This window comes from Anser brachyrhynchus, assembly GCF_964034855.1.
Source record: "Anser brachyrhynchus genome assembly, chromosome: 24".
NCBI lineage: Eukaryota > Metazoa > Chordata > Aves > Anseriformes > Anatidae > Anser > Anser brachyrhynchus.
The window spans coordinates 480,423-498,826 of record NC_137717.1 but is presented as its reverse complement, the minus strand read 5'-3'; the positions used below and the strand labels follow the sequence as shown (position 1 = coordinate 498,826).

The 18,404-nt window shown below is 45.2% G+C and overlaps 1 protein-coding gene across 5 annotated transcripts in view; it reads left to right on the top strand.

Moving 5' to 3' along the window:
* Nucleotides 1-18,404, top strand: part of GRHL3 (grainyhead like transcription factor 3) — a 39,213-nt gene that overhangs the window by 17,225 nt on the left and 3,584 nt on the right. For 2 of the 5 annotated variants that reach the window (XM_080566941.1, XM_080566942.1), the window contains exons 2-15: nucleotides 3,868-4,054; nucleotides 4,761-4,822; nucleotides 6,412-6,748; nucleotides 7,044-7,123; nucleotides 8,971-9,124; nucleotides 10,099-10,210; nucleotides 10,914-11,008; nucleotides 12,788-12,946; nucleotides 13,545-13,623; nucleotides 14,034-14,167; nucleotides 15,057-15,091; nucleotides 15,814-15,902; nucleotides 16,047-16,132; nucleotides 17,290-17,354. In XM_080566941.1, the coding sequence (XP_080423067.1) occupies nucleotides 3,887-4,054; nucleotides 4,761-4,822; nucleotides 6,412-6,748; nucleotides 7,044-7,123; nucleotides 8,971-9,124; nucleotides 10,099-10,210; nucleotides 10,914-11,008; nucleotides 12,788-12,946; nucleotides 13,545-13,623; nucleotides 14,034-14,167; nucleotides 15,057-15,091; nucleotides 15,814-15,902; nucleotides 16,047-16,132; nucleotides 17,290-17,354 (1,655 nt within the window). In that variant the 5' untranslated portion in view covers nucleotides 3,868-3,886. Of the gene's footprint in view, nucleotides 1-1,114; nucleotides 1,540-2,110; nucleotides 3,099-3,867; nucleotides 4,055-4,760; nucleotides 4,823-6,411; nucleotides 6,749-7,043; nucleotides 7,124-8,970; nucleotides 9,125-10,098; nucleotides 10,211-10,913; nucleotides 11,009-12,787; nucleotides 12,947-13,544; nucleotides 13,624-14,033; nucleotides 14,168-15,056; nucleotides 15,092-15,813; nucleotides 15,903-16,046; nucleotides 16,133-17,289; nucleotides 17,355-18,404 lie in introns of those variants that run through there. The other 3 variants (XM_080566943.1, XM_080566944.1, XM_080566945.1) reach the window with 3 other exon arrangements.

Sequence of the window (18,404 nt, the reverse complement as noted above, 5' to 3'; positions counted from 1 at the left end):
GGACCCTTTGGGCATATTCTCCTGTTTCAGCATAACCCTGAGTGTTTATTCATAACCAGGAGGCCACTGTTATGGTAGACTTGACAGATAAATTGGGGAAACACAGATTGGGTGGGATGGAGCAGGGAAAGGGGGCTGGTATCACCTTGTGTCAAATTCTAGACTGTTTGGAAACAAATAGACTGCTCCCTTCCCAAAATCATGCCCTGCTTTGCACATGACCTCGAGGCCCCAGCGGGGTGAGTCTGTGCACACAAGAAGGGAGGCCACTGGGCCCATGTGTTTGTGTTTCACCAGCCGATCTGTGCTTTGTCTGCGCTGCTGCACCAAGGCAACTGCCTGTCAAAGGAACATTTGTTTTGCCAAACAGAGCAGACAGTTTGCAGTGGACAAACATGGTGTAACCACATGGAAGAAGCATCACAGGGAGTGATGAAAGTAAAATTCACACGTGTTTAGATCTGGATTTGGATCCAGATCTTTCCTGTATCTCTACTTCACAGAGATTGCTAATGCTGAGTTGTAGGTAGGGTGTAGAAGCAAACCGACATGATGGTATGCTGTAGCTACATGAACTGAAGTGCATCTGAATGTCAAAAAGGTGCCTCTAAACGTGTCATCATATCTGCTGATCTCCTCACATCACCCTCTTTCTTCAGGTACTGGCTAACCCTGTTGACCCTTTGGAATAGGGTCACAGCAGTCTGCTCTGGAAAAGTAAGGTGGGATGGAGTCTGTGTTGGGTCTCATCTGCAGAACTGTCCCAGCTGCAGGGTTCTATCTGAGACAATAGTTGGCTCTACACAAATTAATTTCAGTGACTATTAGGTATCATATGAACTCATATGAAGGAAACAAAATGGAATAAATGGGATGCCCGTAATGTCAGCTTGGTCCAGGTCCCCCAGCTGGGTGAATCAGTGCAAGCTCACCGGGACCGATGCAGTTGCCAGAGCATGGCAGGAGCCGCTGTGTTGGCTGGGCTGTTGGCCCCTTGGCTTTCAGGGACTTTTCCAGTTCCTTCTTTCTGCTGGAGTTTGCTGCTTCTGTAATGGGAGTAGCATAAAGCAACATGTGCCCACATTTTAGGTCTCCTCCAGTTTAGTGCATGCATTGGGGCTTTAGGAAAGTGCCTTTACTTTAATAGGTTTTGGGTAGGGTGGGTTTTCTGTTGTGCCACCTCTGCTACAGGGACAGTTTCTCCTAGCAAAGGCGTGAGGTGGGCAGGGATGAGGTATCAATGTCTGCAAGCATCATAGCCAGGGCTACCCAGCAAAGCCAGAAGTCACATGTGGAAATAAGACGTAGGTTTCTAGGGCACCTTTCAAACTTGTATTCTTCGTAAACTGGACACAGCTGTGAGTGGTTGTGATCTCGAGCTCTGCCACCCATCTTCCTCTGCCTCCAAAGTGTAGACCGGGTGATAAAATCCTAAAGCAGTAGCAGCTCGCGCTTATGGTGGTTGTGCTACGCCAGATGGACAAAGCAGGTAGGCAGAATGGAGTTGCAGAACAAGGAGTGCCTTGGTTGAGAGCTTAGGTGAGGGAGAAGAAAGCTCCAGATCATTTTTCCTGGTAATATCTGTGCTTTTTTAAGCTCCTGAATGCTTTGTTGCTACATCCTACCACGGTGTGTTTATCTATGTTGATTACAAGTGATAGGAGTGGAGTCTCACCCTGAGAGCAAGCTCTGTTGCTGCCTATTCTTCCTTGAGAAGATCGGATTGAGAATGGGTGAGGATTCCTGTCCAGACAGGACTGAACAGCCCATCGCCAAGTCGACAGCAGTGAAATCTGAGTCATGCCGATTGCTCGCCTTGGAGACAGCAGCGGCACTGAAGGGGAGGGAGGGCTGCGTGAGAAATGCTAAAGACAACGAAACTCGCAAAACACCTGGTGAAGTTTCATGCATGAGGTGAAACTGGTGCTAGCGCATCATCACGGCGTGTGAGGGAGAAGAGGAGCGAGCTCAGCATCTCCGTTATTCCGGGGCGCGATGGGAGCTGGCAGAGGACAGACCTGCCACTGGGAAGCTGCTGCTCTCTCTGCCAGCCTGAGCCCAGGCCCCTGCCTCCAGTGAGCATTGAAACCAGTGGGAATGGGGTGCCCCGGACCGTTGGCAGAGCCCTTACTGGCTTCTGCTGCATGGCTTGTACGTGGAGGGACTTGGTGTGGAAGCAGCATATAGCTTAATAAAATAGTGACAAGGGCAGCAGTCAGCTGTTGGCAGCCTCATCTGTGCTGCGGTAGGAGACACTGTGTACCACGGCAGGGCTGCCACGGTGCTTGGCCAAGGAGCGCTCTCGAGCACCACCAAAACTGCCCCTGCCTGGCTTTTATGGGTATGCCTACGGTACATTGGTGCGTGTGCAGGAGCCAGGCTGCCTTAGCTGGGCTGTCAGGGAGGATGGACGAGCATCTGTCATGTCTGCACCCCTCCAGTTTCCAGCCCCAGAGCATCTGCCGAGCACCTGGCTCTTCACCCTGCCGGCTCACACTAAATGGGCTGGCAGTGTCTATCCTGGTTGGCAATAATTGGGAGTTTCAGAGATGCCAAATTCCTTTCAAGAGAAATTATTGTTCTCCAAGTGATTCACTTAAAATTCAAGCCCAGGCCTCATTACAAACGTATGGAGAGTAAGGTAATGGAAACATCTTATTCCTTATAAAAATGACATTGAAGTGCAGTACTCATTACCTGAATTCCTGTGCATTTTCTCTGCCTTCCCATAGAAAATGTAGTAATTGAAAATGTTCTGCTCTTGGCAACTTTGAAGATTTAAAGGCATCTTACTTCTTATTTTTCTATGCCTCTTCCACTAACAAAAAAACGTTTGCCATTCCTGAAAGTTTACATTTGATGAAGAAGTAATTTCTGACTGCAAAGCTTGTTTACTTTCTTATGGCGAGTGCAATGAGCTGTGGTGGTGACACCGTGTACACATGGCTGATGGACGTGACAGGAGTACAGCCCTGATTCAGCCTCTCCTGAGTGGGGTGAACCTGCAGCACGGAGCACCCAGGGGATGTGCGGAAGCACTTCTGTGCTGCCTGCTAGAGCGATTTGCTGGAGGAAAGGGAAAGATGACCAATATTTAGGTAATTATGTACCTGGCAGTTTATTAACATAAGATGGAGAGACCCAGAGAAAGTGCCAGAAGAGAGAAGAGGCAGGACATTTTTTGTATGTTGCTTCTCAGCGCACACAGTCCCATGAGCATCACCTCTGTCACGTATTTTTAGTGGAAGAGAGGGTGTTGTGATTTGCCTGTCTACTTCCCTCAAAGTGAAATCATTTACTAATGATTGAAAAAAAAACAAAACAAACAAACGAAAAAACTTAGGATGGAGCTAAATTCTAAATCCATAAAGAGCAAAGAAAAATGAGTCTTGGTTTCTTCTGGGTAAGTCAAGTTCTCTGAATGCTGAGTGATATTTTGTGGTCTGCACTGGCCTTTAGTTCAAAGTTCACAGAATAATTTTACAAAGTTTCCTGATCACATTGCATCCAGGTTACTGACCAACATCCCACCCTGACAGCACGTGCTCTGGCTGGCCAGTACATGTGTGTATGGGGGGAGCAGTCGCAGATGTTGATGTGGTGTTTTGCATCCTTGGGGCAGGAGGAGGGATGCAGAAGTACATCTGCCTCTGCGCAGCCCCACCAGAGACACTCTGGCCTATTTTTGTACATAGCTACAGGCAGGATTAGGAACCCCAAAGAGGCTGGGAGTTAAGCACCAGGAAAGCAGCCCTTCTCCATTCCAGCAGTGCCTCTGGGAAGCCCTTCATGTGTTCAGCTGGGTGGCATGGAAATTTCTGTGGAAAATTAGTATTCTTCATCCCTTGCTTTCTCTGTCTGGCTTAGTTTTAGGTCTGTGCGTCTGATGAAGAATGACACCATGAACTTCCAGAAGTTCTCCTACACCAATGAAGATGAAGCCTGGAAAACCTACCTGGAGAATCCCCTGACTGCAGCCACCAAGGCGATGATGAGGGTGAATGGAGATGATGACAGCGTGGCTGCCCTGAGCCTCCTCTATGACTACTACATGGTATGTTCCTATTGGGGCTGGGTGTCTTGGGGGAGTCTGTCCCAGAGGACAAGTGTGAAGGTAAAACATGCTGAGCCACCTTAGGAGAGTACCCACCTCTTGAACTCTCTTTGTTGTTCATACAGTGATCCCTGAGTAACGCCCATGGGCATAGAGTGCCACTATTATCCCCAGTGCACAGATGGAAAACTGAGGCATAAAAGAGCCTCGTACTGTAAAACGAAACCAGAACAGGGTGGAAAACTGAAACTGGGTGTCTGGAGTCTCAGGCTGGTGTTCTTTTTATATAACAGCTTTCTTGTAAGAAACAGGGATGCTCTGAGAGACACAAAATTAAAACAGCAATGTGTTTTCCAGACCCTTGCAGCTTTATTTTTTCCATTGCTGCTGCAGGATGGGGCTTAGTGAAACGTGGGTAGGATTTAGACCTAATTGAAACCAATAAGACTGATGTTCCTATTCAGCTGGGTGCTTTTGAAAGTCATTCCCAGAACAAGATGGTGTGGCTTGCCTAAGGTTACCTTGGGAGTCCGTGGCAGAACCAGCAGGAGAGCCCAGGTCTCCTGTGTCCTCACCCAGTGTTTATTATTCACACAGTGTTTTATCTATGAGACTTCACTTGCCACACAGACAAGGCTAATTTTGCCTCTGCTTTCCATGAATAAAATCTAACAATAAACAAACTCTTTGTTCTGCCTTGTTCTAGGTCCCAAAGGAGAAGAGGATTCTTCCGTCTGGTATGATGGGACGCAATGAACTAGGAAAGAGGTTAGCTTCACTTTTGCTCTCTATAGCAGTCTAATTCTCCTGCAGCTGCTTGCATGCATGATGGGTCTCTTAGCTTGCATAAAATAAACATCAAAGCATGGTGTTATTACCAACAACAGTGGAGGTTATTAACCCTGAGACATATATTAAAATTCTTTAGGCCAAATCCCAAGCAGGTATAAATTGAGCTACACCCATTTACACAACTGAGGATCTGTCTAGCTGCATTCAGAGTAGTTGCACTGATTTGCAGTAGCTAAAGAATTTATTTAAAGAATTTATTTCCTATTTTGTTCCAGTTGGAAAGGGGAAAGGGATTAAGCATTGGCAGTGAGAAGGGAACGACAAAGTTCTCTTCTGTTCACTGGGCTGATAAGGGTTTCTGTTGTAATTGCTTCTAGTCTCCCAGGATTCTCCTCCAGTGACTCCCATTTGTCCTTTGAGGTTTTCAGATAATTAACTATGAAATTAATAGCTCATTTGCCACTATGAGTTCAGTTCCTCTTCCTGGATGCTGTATACTTTGGCAACCTTTTCTGGTTGTCTGTTTTTAACTATTTAAGCCTCTTAAATGATACTTCATTTCTTCTTCATAAGTAGGCTGAGTTAAGCTGTTTTCTCCTCTCTGAAAGGCCACTGCATTCTGAACAGTATTTATAGCAGTGGAATGTGTTTTTTTATTAACTACATAGATTTCACCATATACCTGAAGGTGAAGGTCTCAAAGCAGAGTGAGTGGGAGCTACTCAATCAGCTTTATTTCCCTTAGGGAAAGCTCATGCTGCCAAGAGGTGTGAGGGTTGATAATGTGGGGATTGGTTTGTTTTCTGAGCATGGTAACAGGGGCAATAAACCACCTCTTCCCACCTGAGCAAGGGCTGCAGAGCCAGCAGGGTCACAAAGTCACTGCTGCAGAAGGGACCAGTTCTTGGAATGTTGTACCAAGGGATGGTTTGTGTGTGCGACAGGAATGCATTTTGTCCATGTCTTTATCACCTGATAGCTCCTATACTTGGTCTCTTCTGCTTTGAAGCTTGAGCCATACATCTCATTTCTAATATTGCAAATTTTCACTCATCTCGTGATCTCTGGGAGTTTTGTCTCCTAAGTTCCTGGAGTTGTGTGAACTAGTGCAAGTCAACTTTCTTAAAATAAAATGAAATAAAATAAATTCATTGTCAATGAGCCCTGAAAAGACCACATAGCAGTTATCTTCTGTATCTTCCCTGCTGCTCTGAGTGTTTAATAGCCTAAATGAAGAAACGATGGATGTAGGCCCTGGATCTGCAGCTCCTACCAATGTCTAAACCATATTCTAGGATTCTGTGTGATCATCCCTTATCTGCTGATCACCTCTGGCTCTTGTTGATTGCACTGAGAGGTGTGTGAGTGAGTAGAGATCACCCACGGGCCTGTCAGATCTCCTGTATCAAGTGGGAGATGTATGCTGCTGACTCAAGGTCAGCTGGCAGCTAGACTGTGCAGTTTGCTTCCCAGCAGTGCATCAAGGCATTTGCATCTTGCTGTGACAACTTACTGGGGTTGTCCACCCTCTTCCCTGGTTTGAGATGGGATCCTTTCTCCACCAGGCACTGCCACGGAATGGAGTACGACCCAGAGATCGCATCCTTTGATGGCTCAGCCCATCTCATGAAGCTCTTGTCTGAAAACACTTCTATGACCCAAGAATATTGCGAGCCGCAGAAGAAGAATGGCTTAAATCTTGAAGGCATCCCTACTCCTCACAAACCAGCCATGCTTCCACCAGGCGTTAGCAAGCTGGATGCCACACCAGACACCTACATGGTCCCTCCAGGGGATGTATACGACAACAGCTCATTGAACTCCCTCTTCGAGACCATCCCTGTGGCCCCAACACAGCAGAGGTGGCAGCCAGACAGCACTTTCAAAGAGGATCCCCAGGAGGTCAGAGCTGTTGGTTGCATGCTGTCAGTGCAGCCCAGGGGGTACTGCATGACGCTGTCTCTAATTTGGGGTTTGTTCATGCTGGAGTCAGTGGGAGCTTTGCTTTTGCATTACAAGCTTGATGCCATTTGCATTGAATTATTGGGGGGTTTACATTGATTTTAGAAGTAAGATAAGATTTTGAAATGAGGCTCCGTGTTTTATCAGAAGCCTCTGTTGTAATGACTGGAGAAGGTGAATCGACAAAGCAATGAAAGATTCTAGTTTTGACTGTTTTTTTTCCACTTTTCTACAGTCGCTACTCTTCAGTGATATCCTCAAACCCCAGCCAGAGCCACCTTGCCCTGAGAGTTATGCTACGGACAGTGTTAAGAGGTAACTGCCAGTCCTTGATCTCTGGGTTTCCAGTGCACTTGGCTGTGTACCTTTCCTGGGGAAAGACTGCAGCCCTTTCCTCACCCCAGAACCAGCCTTGGCAGGGGCCATAGCAAACTTAGAGATGTCACGGTTTTGCAGGTGTGTCCCTGGTGTCTTAGAAGCAAGTGGCTCTTCCATGACTTTTTAGACACAGAACAGTTTATGAATTTTGGTGTGTGAAATTTGAAGCAGGGATTAGGATTTGAAATGTTTTGTTGAAAAGGGATCAAACCCAGTCTTAAATTCAAGTTACTAGATTGATTTGTGCCAGCTCATGCTTTTAGTGTGGTTCAGATTGTACTCTCTTGGCCAACCTGGTGTAAATCCAGTGCCAACTGTTTTTACTGCTGTGGTCACATCTCCTTAGCACCTTAGCCAGAGCAAAGATGTGGCACTGAGGTCTGCCATGTGAGGGTTTGTTGGGTGCTACAACCCCCTTTCCGGGACGACTGCGTAGTTCCTGTGTAGATCCAGGTGGCTGCACCATCTTTCTACAAGCTACTTGGAATGGGGGTAAATGACAAAAAAATGAGGATGTCAGTTGATAAGGGTGAAAAACAGCCTCCTCCTAATCTAAAGTTTAGGTTCTTACTTAGGGTTTAGCACTGTTAGCGAACATTTATTAGAGAAGGTGCCACTGCATCTCATTCCTAAAACATGAGAGAGATTCCATCCTCTTTTCCATCCCTCACTCAGGCAGAGCTTTCCTGCTCTAGATATCACATCAAATCTCCAAGTAGGTAACATTATTCCACCTCCCACTTTTTATTTGCCTCCTGAGTCACCTGGCTCTGTGACTCAGCTGCCAGACGTGGGGATTTTCACACAGACATCAGCTTGTGTTCATGAGCGAGAGGCTTTCTGTTTGCTGTTTATTCCTGTACTGAAGTTCTCTGGTTCTCCTGGCTCTAGATAAGAGGAGTTGCCAAGTCTATCTTCAGAGATGGCATCACTGGGGAGGCGGGAGCAGGAAAAAGAGTTAGTGACTAAGCAGGAAGATGATGATTTTCAACTCCCAGGCAGCTGAAGGGTCTGTGTGAAAGCTTGCGTACAGGTGATGGCTTGCACAGGTTCCCCACAGAAGAAACGCTTGAGCTGTAGCATCGTGGTTTGAATGCTCATAGGTGCTGGTGAATGTCCAAGAGCGGGCCTTCTGGAAAAATCAGGCTCCTCTTTTAAATTTGCCTGTCAACAGTTATGCCTTCCTCTGTCTAATACTACTGATATTTTTTGTAAAGACTAAAGTTACTGTCCATGAGACTGAGAGTTCAACAAGCTGGGCTTCTAAATCATTTTTTAAGCACCTGGATAAACAAGCAGATGTCAGTGTCCTGCAGGTCCTCCTGTTTCTATAGGACCCATTAGGACACACTCCTCCTGGGTCAGCCACTTGTGGGTGTGAATTTGGAGACAGTAATCTGAGTTCAGGACATTTTAAAAGTCTCATCACAAGTACCTATTTCGGTTTAGTTTGGTTCAGGCTTTTGACTGTGCAGTGGTTCTGTAGCCATCCACAGAAAAATACTGGTTACAATAATGTATGTTTTTTTTTAAACATAAACAAAAACAAAAGGTAAAATGAGGATATTGGATAAGTGCTGTTCCCCAGGGTGTTGGGAGGATCACTATGTGCTGTGCTGCAAGGTGCTTGACCACAGCTGTGAGATGGGGAGTAGGGCACACTTCTATGTGTGCGGTGTCTGTTGCCTGTAAAGATGGAGACTTGCATTTGTTTTACTTTTGAAGTGAAACAGCAGTGTGTGCTTATTCATCATACTCATCATTCTCTCTTTGTTCCATACAAGTGACTTTGAATACACTCTGGGGTCGCCCAAAGCAATTCACATAAAATCTGGGGACTCTCCCATGGCCTACCTCAACAAAGGACAGTTCTACCCCATCACACTGCGGACAGCTGGAGACAGCAAATGTTTACACTTGTCCTCAAATAAAGTGAAGGTAAGAGACAAGCTGACAATTTTGCTGACACATGCTATAATCAGACATCCAGCAATTGTGCTGGCCTGGGAACAGACCTGAACATGAAGAGTAATGGCTTTGTGGCTCATGTTGGCTTAAAGTAATGAATGGGATGGATTCACCCATAGCAAACTAATCCTCTGATCCACAGCAACAGCTTGCATGTTACCTGTCAATTGAAACCTTTCAGTCAGGTCAGGGATGCACAATATGCCTCCCTAGCTGATGGTTGTCTGGGGTCCCTGGTGGGAAGGTTGCCCAGAGAAGTTGTGGATGCTCCATCCCTAAAAGTGGCCAGGTTGAATGAGACTTTGAACAGCCTTGTCTAGTGGAAGGTTCCCTACCCATGGCACAGGCATTGGAATTAGATGAACTTTAAAGTTCTTTCCAACCCAATCCATTCTATGATTCTATGAAGATTTCAGTACTGGAAACAAGTGCCCTGTCTTGATCCCGGGATGTGTGTCCAGGCTTCAGAGTCACCCCCAAGTCTAAGCTGAGCTTGAGCTCCCACAAAAGAAACATGGTCCTCCAACCCTGAGGGGTATCTAGGGGCTAGACTTCGGACATCACAAAACTTGCAGGATTTCTGAAACTGAGAATGTCTAGGAAAAGATCTTCTAGAATGTTTCAGTTTAATACCTACTGCAGCATTGCTAACAATTTCCCAATGCAGGATGCTTGCATGCCTTGGAGTTGGTGGAAACACATGGGCACTGCAAGCAGGGGACATACAAGGCACCTTGGTTCTGCTCTTGGCTCTGTGGCTGCCTGTATGATCATGGTCAAGTCCCTTCTCCTGTCTGCCTTAGGTTCCCCAGCAATAAAACATTATCAATGACACTAAGCTGCCCTTGGCCAGTGCATGGATGCACTGGACGGAAAGGGCAGTGAGAGCACCAAACATTGTCCTGCTGTGTATACTGATATGGGATATCCTCACTGTGTTACAGAGTGTTGTGATGATTGTTTTTGACAACGAAAAGATACCAACGGAGCAGCTCAAATTCTGGAAGCACTGGCACTCCCGCCAGCCCACAGCCAAGCAGAGAGTCATTGACGTTGGTATGAGCATGGCTGTCAGATTGTGATGGCTGGGTGGGGTTGATGACTTCTAGCACCAGTTTACTGCATTTCCAATACACAATAACATGGTTGCAGCTCAAAAATCTGGCCTGGGGGAAATCAGGGAGGAGCAGGCTGGTCTGCTGGCTTCAGATCCTTTCTGTCTGGTGAGCTCTTGGGGATTTAAGATGGTGTTTGCCAAGTGTAGGGACATGAACAAGGAGCTCAAGATACATCAAGAAGAGCCTCAGTCAGAGGAACAGAAGCTTCTAAACCAATTTGTACTCTTACAGATGTGACCTATGTCCTCTTGGAGTCTAGGAATCTGAGCTAGAAAAGGCTTTGGTACTTCTTGTCCTTCACTGCCAGCATACAGGGTTTACAGTGAGTTATGCTGGGCCAGACAGATGTTTTGCCCGTCCAGCACAGCATCTTGCTGAGCACCGTGCCAAGCACCTCGTGGCTCGGAACAAGACATATGGTTGTTTGAATTTAGAACCAATGTACGCTGACTTTGCATAAAATCACTACTCAAATAGCAGCCACCAGCCAAGACCTTTGAGTCATTTCTGGCCTTAGTTATGCACACTAAAGTTTATCCAGTGGTCAGTCAGTGGGAGGCAGGCATTTGGGGAGTGGAAAGCCTAGGGAATGTAAACAGTTTTGTAGCCAGAGTATAAGCTGCTTCTTCATTGCATTTCAGCTGACTGTAAAGAAAACTTCAACACAGTTCAGAACATTGAGGAGTTAGCCTACAACGCGCTGTCCTTTGTGTGGAACGTCCATGAAGAAGCAAAGGTACAACCTGCTTGTGGAAGGGAAATGGGAAGCCTTGGTCCGCAGCAAAACTGTAGCCTGCTTTCTGACAGCCCAGCCGTGCTCTCCCTGCTTCTCAGCTGAAAGGCAGAGTTTCAAATCCAAACAATGCCATTCCAGTGGCCCCAGGTAGCGTTTGTCTGCCAGGACAGCAGGGAAGGACACCGTGCTTCTGTGTGTTTAAGCATTGCCATTAACTAATAAACATTCTAGCTATACCTGAGACTGACTCAGAGATGTTATTTTGGTGCTGATGGATAACTCAAGAAAACTCTTTGCAGCAGTTAGCCTAGATGAGGACTCTACTCACATGTGGGTGAAACCTATTTAAATAAACCACAGCTTAGGGAACAAAGACCCTCCTTTCAAGGCAGCATTTTGATGCATAAATGACTGACCACCCTTTTGTGAGTTGTGTGATGTGGAAGGGAGCCAGGCAGGTCACAAGATCCCTTTTGACCTTAAAATCTGTAAGACTTATGTTGACATCTTTCCTGTGTAGCGAAAGAAGAGCTTTGCTGTCTCTTCTGCATCTCTTCAGAGTCTCTTGTTAATGCTTTGCTATCTAGTGTGGATTGAAAAGAGCATATTTGAAAAAAAAAAAAAAAGATGAAAGAACTAAGAAAAAAAGAAAAGCATAAATCCTGTCTCTCTGAAACTGGTAGCTTGGGAAAACTCTGGTTTGCTTTGGGATCTCATTAAGTCATTCTTTTAGCCCAAAGGCGACCTTGGTCTTTTACAACCCAGGAGGTTAACAAATGTCTTCAAGGCAAAGTTGTCAGAAATGGAAATATGTCAGGTATGTGGCAAGCCCTCAGGGGTACCTCAGTAAAACTGGATTTAACTCTTAGCAGAAACTCTGTACATGCACTGTCCTGGGGCTAGTAAAGGTGAGACTTCAGAGACCTGCAAGGGCTGGGGGGTGGATCAGGTATTTGGGTCGTCTGTGGCACCTGTTACCTCTCTTTGCGCAATTAAACTTCACACCACAGATAAGTGGTTTCTTTTCTATATGTAGGTATTGACTAGATTTGACACTAGGTTTCAGGGCTGTAATCTTCAGCCAAAGCCCTGCTGAAAGAGCTGTGTGAGCTTCACCAGCTGCAGATCTGTCCCCAGAGAGTCCAGGGGAAATTCCAGGGTCACGCAAATGAGTTGGCATTGTGGAGATACAGTGTGAATTATGTCTGTGCTCAGCTTTTCTTCATAAATTCCCACTGGAGGTAACTCCATTCGAGTGAAAGGAGACCAGCGTAAGGATGGGTATTTATTTAACTAACAACAATGATTTGTAATTCCTCAAGCTGAAGCCTAACCCTCCTCCCTTCCTCCAGGGCATTGCTGTCTGAGGGTCCCTTGTTCAACTGAAAGATCAAAAATATCAGCAAGAATATCCCCAGGCAGACTTTGCATCTGATCTGAAGCTTCCCTGAACTGATGGGAGTGGATAGCCAAAGTGTTAATAAAGAGTCAGAGACAATCAGGGATGTAACAGAGTGCAGTATGATAAAGTGTGAGCTGTCCATGCAACAAAGCTCTTTCTCCTGGACAGCTGGCGTAGGTGATGTGGGAGGGTGCAGCTAGAAAGGACTTGCAGCTGCACTTAGGTGGGAAACCAACAGCCCACGTGCACGGCCAAGGCTGGGGGGGTTGGAAGCTGTCTCAGGAGCTGCTTTTGTTCCTATCCCCCATTCTTATTTCTGTTTGAGGATAATGTTTTAAGCACCAACAAGCTATATCAAATTCTGTTCCTATTTGCAGGTATTTATTGGGGTGAATTGCCTGAGCACTGACTTCTCCTCCCAGAAAGGAGTAAAAGGTGTCCCACTGAACCTCCAGATAGACACCTACGACTACGGCAATGGAACCAGCCAGCTGGTGCACCGTGCCGTCTGCCAGATCAAGATATTCTGTGATAAGGTAGAACATCGCTTTTCCACCAGGTTGTCTGAGAGGAAATTTAAACTCCAGTGACTCCACAAGAATAAAAAGAAAGGTTGTCGGAGGTTAGAGCAGCATAGCAGACAGGGCTGAGGAATAGAGATTGTTCAGCCCCCTCAGATGAGTGAGACAGGACAGCCGGGATGTGTCTGCACCGCTGAGGCCTTTACAGAACAGGGTCCTGAGAAAGTTTTCTTTGTATCAGACCTACATAGGACTGTGTCTCACAATTAATGTGTAATTCTGACAAGTTTTTAAAAAGCAGAAAAGATGAGAATCTCCTTTAGAGGTTCTTCCCCAGCCTCAGATATCTTCCAACAGAAACATTTTGCACAGCTATTTTTGTCCACGGTTTTCATTTGTAAAAAGATTTTTTTTTTAATGTATAAGTATCAGAAAGTGCACACCTACCTCCTTTTTCTGGAGGGCCTGTAGCAGGTCTCTGAGGTGATCATTTTTAATAAAGGCTGCCTTTACCTCAATGTGCCTGCCATCCAGAGATGGCCAGTAAACCCTCTATTGCCAATGCTATGTTAAAATTTTCAATGCCCTAATTTTTGCCTCATTTTCCCCACAGGGAGCAGAGAGGAAGATGCGGGATGATGAACGGAAACAGTTCAGAAGGAAAGGGAAATGCCTGGACTCCAATAACAATGGTCAGTGCTAGTGTTTGTTACCTGATCTGAAGCATGTTGAAACTCCTGTAGGCCTGTCCGTTAACTTCCATGAGATCCGGCCCTGGGTATTGCCAGGCCTGATGAAATCAGCACCATTCAGAAACAACTTGTCAGTCAGGTCCCCGCCTGGCCTCCTCCTACCAAGCCTCTCAAAGCCTCTTATCAATACTAACCAACATTTCTGAATTGTCATGGGGTCTTGGCAGGGAGCCTTCCTAGGGGAGACAGCAGTGGGCCAACCCTGAAGGTCTGCTTGGTCCCATCTACAGATGGGAGATATTTCTAATATTTCTGCTGGGAGACCTTGGGCGGGCATTTTCCCCACTCTGCATATAGTTGCCTGTTAAATGGCCATCTGAACAGAGATGAACTGGACTTTCCATTTGTAGGTCTGAAAGGCTGTTTGCTGTCTGGCTTCAGAGGGAATGAAATCACATTCCTGAGGCCAGAGACTGACCTTGAAACCCAGCCAGTCCTGTTTATCCCCAATGTCCATTTTTCAAACCAGCAGAGGTGTGGCACGGTAAGTCCCTTCAAAAAACAACCAACCTGTTGCCCTCATCAACCAGTCGCCCCCATCATTTCCAAACTGGTCAGTCCCCCAGACATGACTTGTGTTTTGTAAAAAATAAATAAATAAATAAATAAATCAAACCACAGCTCTTTATTGGAAATGTGGTGAACTTGAAGACATAGCTGTCAAGAGTGGTCTGGATAGTCATACAGGAGTGATAGGCAAGATAGCCTTTCCAGGTACCTTCCAGCCAGATTTTATTCCTGTGATTTACATGTATTATCTGGAACTTCCACAGAAGACTGGAGTAGTGGGAAAAATATTGGCAGAAAATGAACTATTGAAAAACGCAACCGTATCAGTCCCTGCATGTGTGGGACATCTCTCACTTCTCCTCTGCCCATCTATCTGCCTTTGAGCCTGAGAAATCCTAGACTCAGCCTTCTTCAGAGCTCATCAATATTTCCTCAAGAAACAATGTCTCAGTTTATCAAAACTGGGGGAAAAGCCATCTGTGACAATACTTTAGCATCCCATTGCAGTGGCTGCTGTACTGATGTATCACATCAAAAAAAGGGACTAGAAGAATTTGGTTTGCAATAAAAGAACTGACCAAGAAACAGCTGGTCCTTGATCCCAAGAAGGTGATGAGATTTGATCTGCTTTTTGGTGTAGCTAGATACATGTTCAGGTGTGTTCTAGACAGAGGAGAAGAACCTACATAGGTCTTTATATCAGTTTTTATTTAGTCTAAGAAACACACATAGATGTTTAATTGCCATCTCAAGGGAAAACAGATGGATTGGGAGGAAGGGAATCATATTAAAAAGTCACCATGTTGTCCCTCACCAGTGATACTGTGTATGCTAAAAGATCAATGTTTCCTTTCCATTTCAAGGTGCTCCCTCCTGCTGTTCCCAACTCTGCTAACAGGTAATTTTGCTGCAGTTTGCCTTTCCTGTCCAACAGCTGCTTTATTTCTTTGGGCATGTTATGGTGGCTTAATATCTATAGGCAGCACAATATCTATAGGCGTAAAATGGCAGAGCAGAGTGTCTCCCTGAAGCCCTTGAGTGTTAAAATATGTGTTAAACCTTGGCTTAGAATGGACTAAAGGAATGCAGAAACACAGGTACGCTTCTTCCCCTGTCAGTGTCACACTCCAACATGAGTCTGGTCTCTGACTGTCCTGCTGTTCTTATAGAGACAAAGTTTGAAAGACAAAAAAAGAAAAAGATCACAACTATTGCTGAAGGGTTCACATAACCAGAAGCAGTTACTGCTGTAAAAGAAACTAGAATGAAGTAGAAATCACACTTGTAATGTGTTTAGAGTGGGGAGAACCAGATATTTACCCTAGGCTTGATCCACTGTCTAGTTATATCAATAGAGAACAAGAACATGAAGGTGCAAAAGGCTTTTTTTTATGATGTGATACCAAAACCACTGCCTACATTCACTGACCTCCCTCTATACATTAGGCAGGAAGGTGCAGCTGTGGTAGATACTCTGCTGCCATAATTACAGAACCAATATTTAATTGCGGGATGTTTGCTGGAATAGTCAGTTGTTCAATCAAAAGTAGAATTGCTGGAATTGTTTTGTTTGCTACTATTGTTCTGTTCTCCTGAGAGTACTGTGTTCCTTTTGCTTAGGCTGCCCTTAAAACGGACTGGTACCTCATTCACAGATGAGTTTGACCCGATACCTCCAAAGCAAACCAAGGAAGAAGATCCTCAGAGAGGTAAGCCTTGGGATGGGAACTGTTCTTGAATGTTGTGTTTCATTTGATTAAAGTAACTCTTGATCTTGAATTATATGAGACCACATAACTCTGAAAACATGCTGTAAAGAGCACTGATTCAGTGCTATGCTTTATCTGTTTCAGTGTTGTTGTATGTGCGGAGGGAGTCAGAGGAAGTGTTTGATGCTCTCATGTTGAAGACACCAGATCTCCAGGGCCTCAGAACAGCTGTAAGTATTTTCCAAAAACTGTGGCACATGAACACACTTCAGATAGTAGGGTGCTGGTACTTGACATATAGGAAACTGGATATAAGACTGCTTATATCTGGTGCCTACTTTCTTCTGAGAATGGAAATGGAAATTGTGAGTACAGGTGAATTCTATACACAGCTCCTGGCTTGGGCTATGTGTTGTTAGTGCTGCAGAGGGGAAAAACACACTTTATGGGGAGATGTTTTCTTCAGATCATAATATAAGTCTCCTCTTGTGACAGCACATTCATATTTTCCATTGTAAAACACCCTTTCCATTCTCTAGCTGTAACTGTGCAGTCTGAAGCCAGTTCTGGCTTTGTGCTGGAATTCCCTGTGTTGTGTTTGAGGAGCACATAGGCATATTTCTGTGATGATTATCAGCAGCGTCCCTGATAACCTACCTTTCTTTGGGGATTACTGGGAAGGAAACAAACAATAAATCTCCCAGATCTGGGATGGCTTTATGACTGCACTTTAGGCTCTGTTGGTTTTACAAACTTTTAAAAACAGAGTTTGAAAAATGTCAGCACAGAAGATTCAGAGGATTCTTTGCCATCTTCTCCCTCCCCCATCCCTCACCACAGAGAGTCAAAAATCTCTACAGAAAATGCTTGTGAAAAGGCTACAAAACTCCCCTTCCACCCAAACTTCCTAAAACTGTAACCGTACTTGCCTAGGAGAGCTCTGCAGGAAAGCATCGCAGATCAGATAAAACCTAGGCAATAGCTTCAGTCAGATGCATCCACAGCAGACACAAACGCTTTCTGTAGCACTTTCTTTCACCTTCAGATGCATCATATAACAAAAAGCTCAGTGTTCTCTATGCCCAGCAGTCCCAAATAGGCCAGGGAATGAAAGAACGAAAACAAAGATTATTCCCCAAGGTTCATGGCCTGTAAGTAGCCATCAGAAAGAGAACCAAGACCAAACTGAAGCCTGCCTATCTGCTCATTACAAGACATGAACGTGATCAAATTGTCATGTTCAGATCATCGCTTCAGACTTTTTTCTTGAGTAAAAATGAGGGGGAATCCTTTGCTGCTGAATAGCCCTGGCTCAGTGTTATCTTTGATTTTTATCATAGGAATTTCAGTTTACAAGTACAAAGAATTGCCCTGTTTTCTCTCACAGATTTCAGAAAAATATGGGCTGCCTGAAGAAAGCATTTATAAAGTCTACAAAAAATGCAAAAGAGGGTAAGCTAATCTCTCATCTGCTTTTATGCTGTGCCTCTAAAACCCCATTCTCTTTGGTACCCTACCATAGGCTGAAATAGCATTTTAACAAGATAATAAAAAGTAAAGCCATGTGGGGTCTGTGCTATTTGGAGCATATAAAACTCAGATCTTTCAGGGCTTTAAAGATTTGGGATAGTGCTTGTTTGTATTGTATTTGTTTGGAGTGTAAAGTCTCCCAAGGAAAGGAAGTTGGATGAAGGAGGAATTGTTTGGGTAGTTTAATGGGTGATCCCTTATGTCTCATTCTGAAAGCCTGAGGTTTTAGAGAACTTATCTTACTGCCATCCGAGACGTATAAATCTTTGCTTCTCCAAACCAAATGCCTAAGCGTCCCTGGCTCAGAAAGAGATCTTAGAGCTAAATAAAAGCATGGGCAGCCCCAGTAGAGACAAGGGGCAACCTGAAAGGATTGTCTCTTCCCAGCTTTACCATCCCATTCCCAGACCAGGGGGGTCAGTAGGAAACTTCACATTGACTTTGGGAGGTGGGTCAGACCCTCCTGGGCACAGGTGGCTCTTGTGCAGCCAAGTACAGAAATGCAGGTCCTGCTTGAGAGACCTGCCATGTGCTGCTAAGAGACAGGTGTAGCTCTGCAGGGAGCGGACAAATGAGGTGTGCAGTAAATGTGAAATGGCTTCTCGAGTGTTTCCAATGTGGTCTTTATTATTGACTGATCCATGTGGATCTCCCCCATGGCTGAGGGGGAGCGGTACTGGTTTGCACGAGCTGAGGACCAGTTGTTGAGTCTTCTGTGGAGGGCAGCAGTCTTGATGTGGAGCAAAGTGCTACTTTCAGAAATGTTTTCTGGACTGATGAACTACTTCTGGGTCATGCCTATCTCTGGCAGAAAATTTTCCCTTCAGCTGATGGAAAGGGAAAGACTCATAAATTCCCAAGCTTATTTTCATAAAGCTAAATCCAGAGTTCTTCTTGCAGAACGAGTGTGATACAATCAGGCTTTGCAAGCATCAATGACAGCCTGGGAGATGAACTCATTGTTGTTGCTGG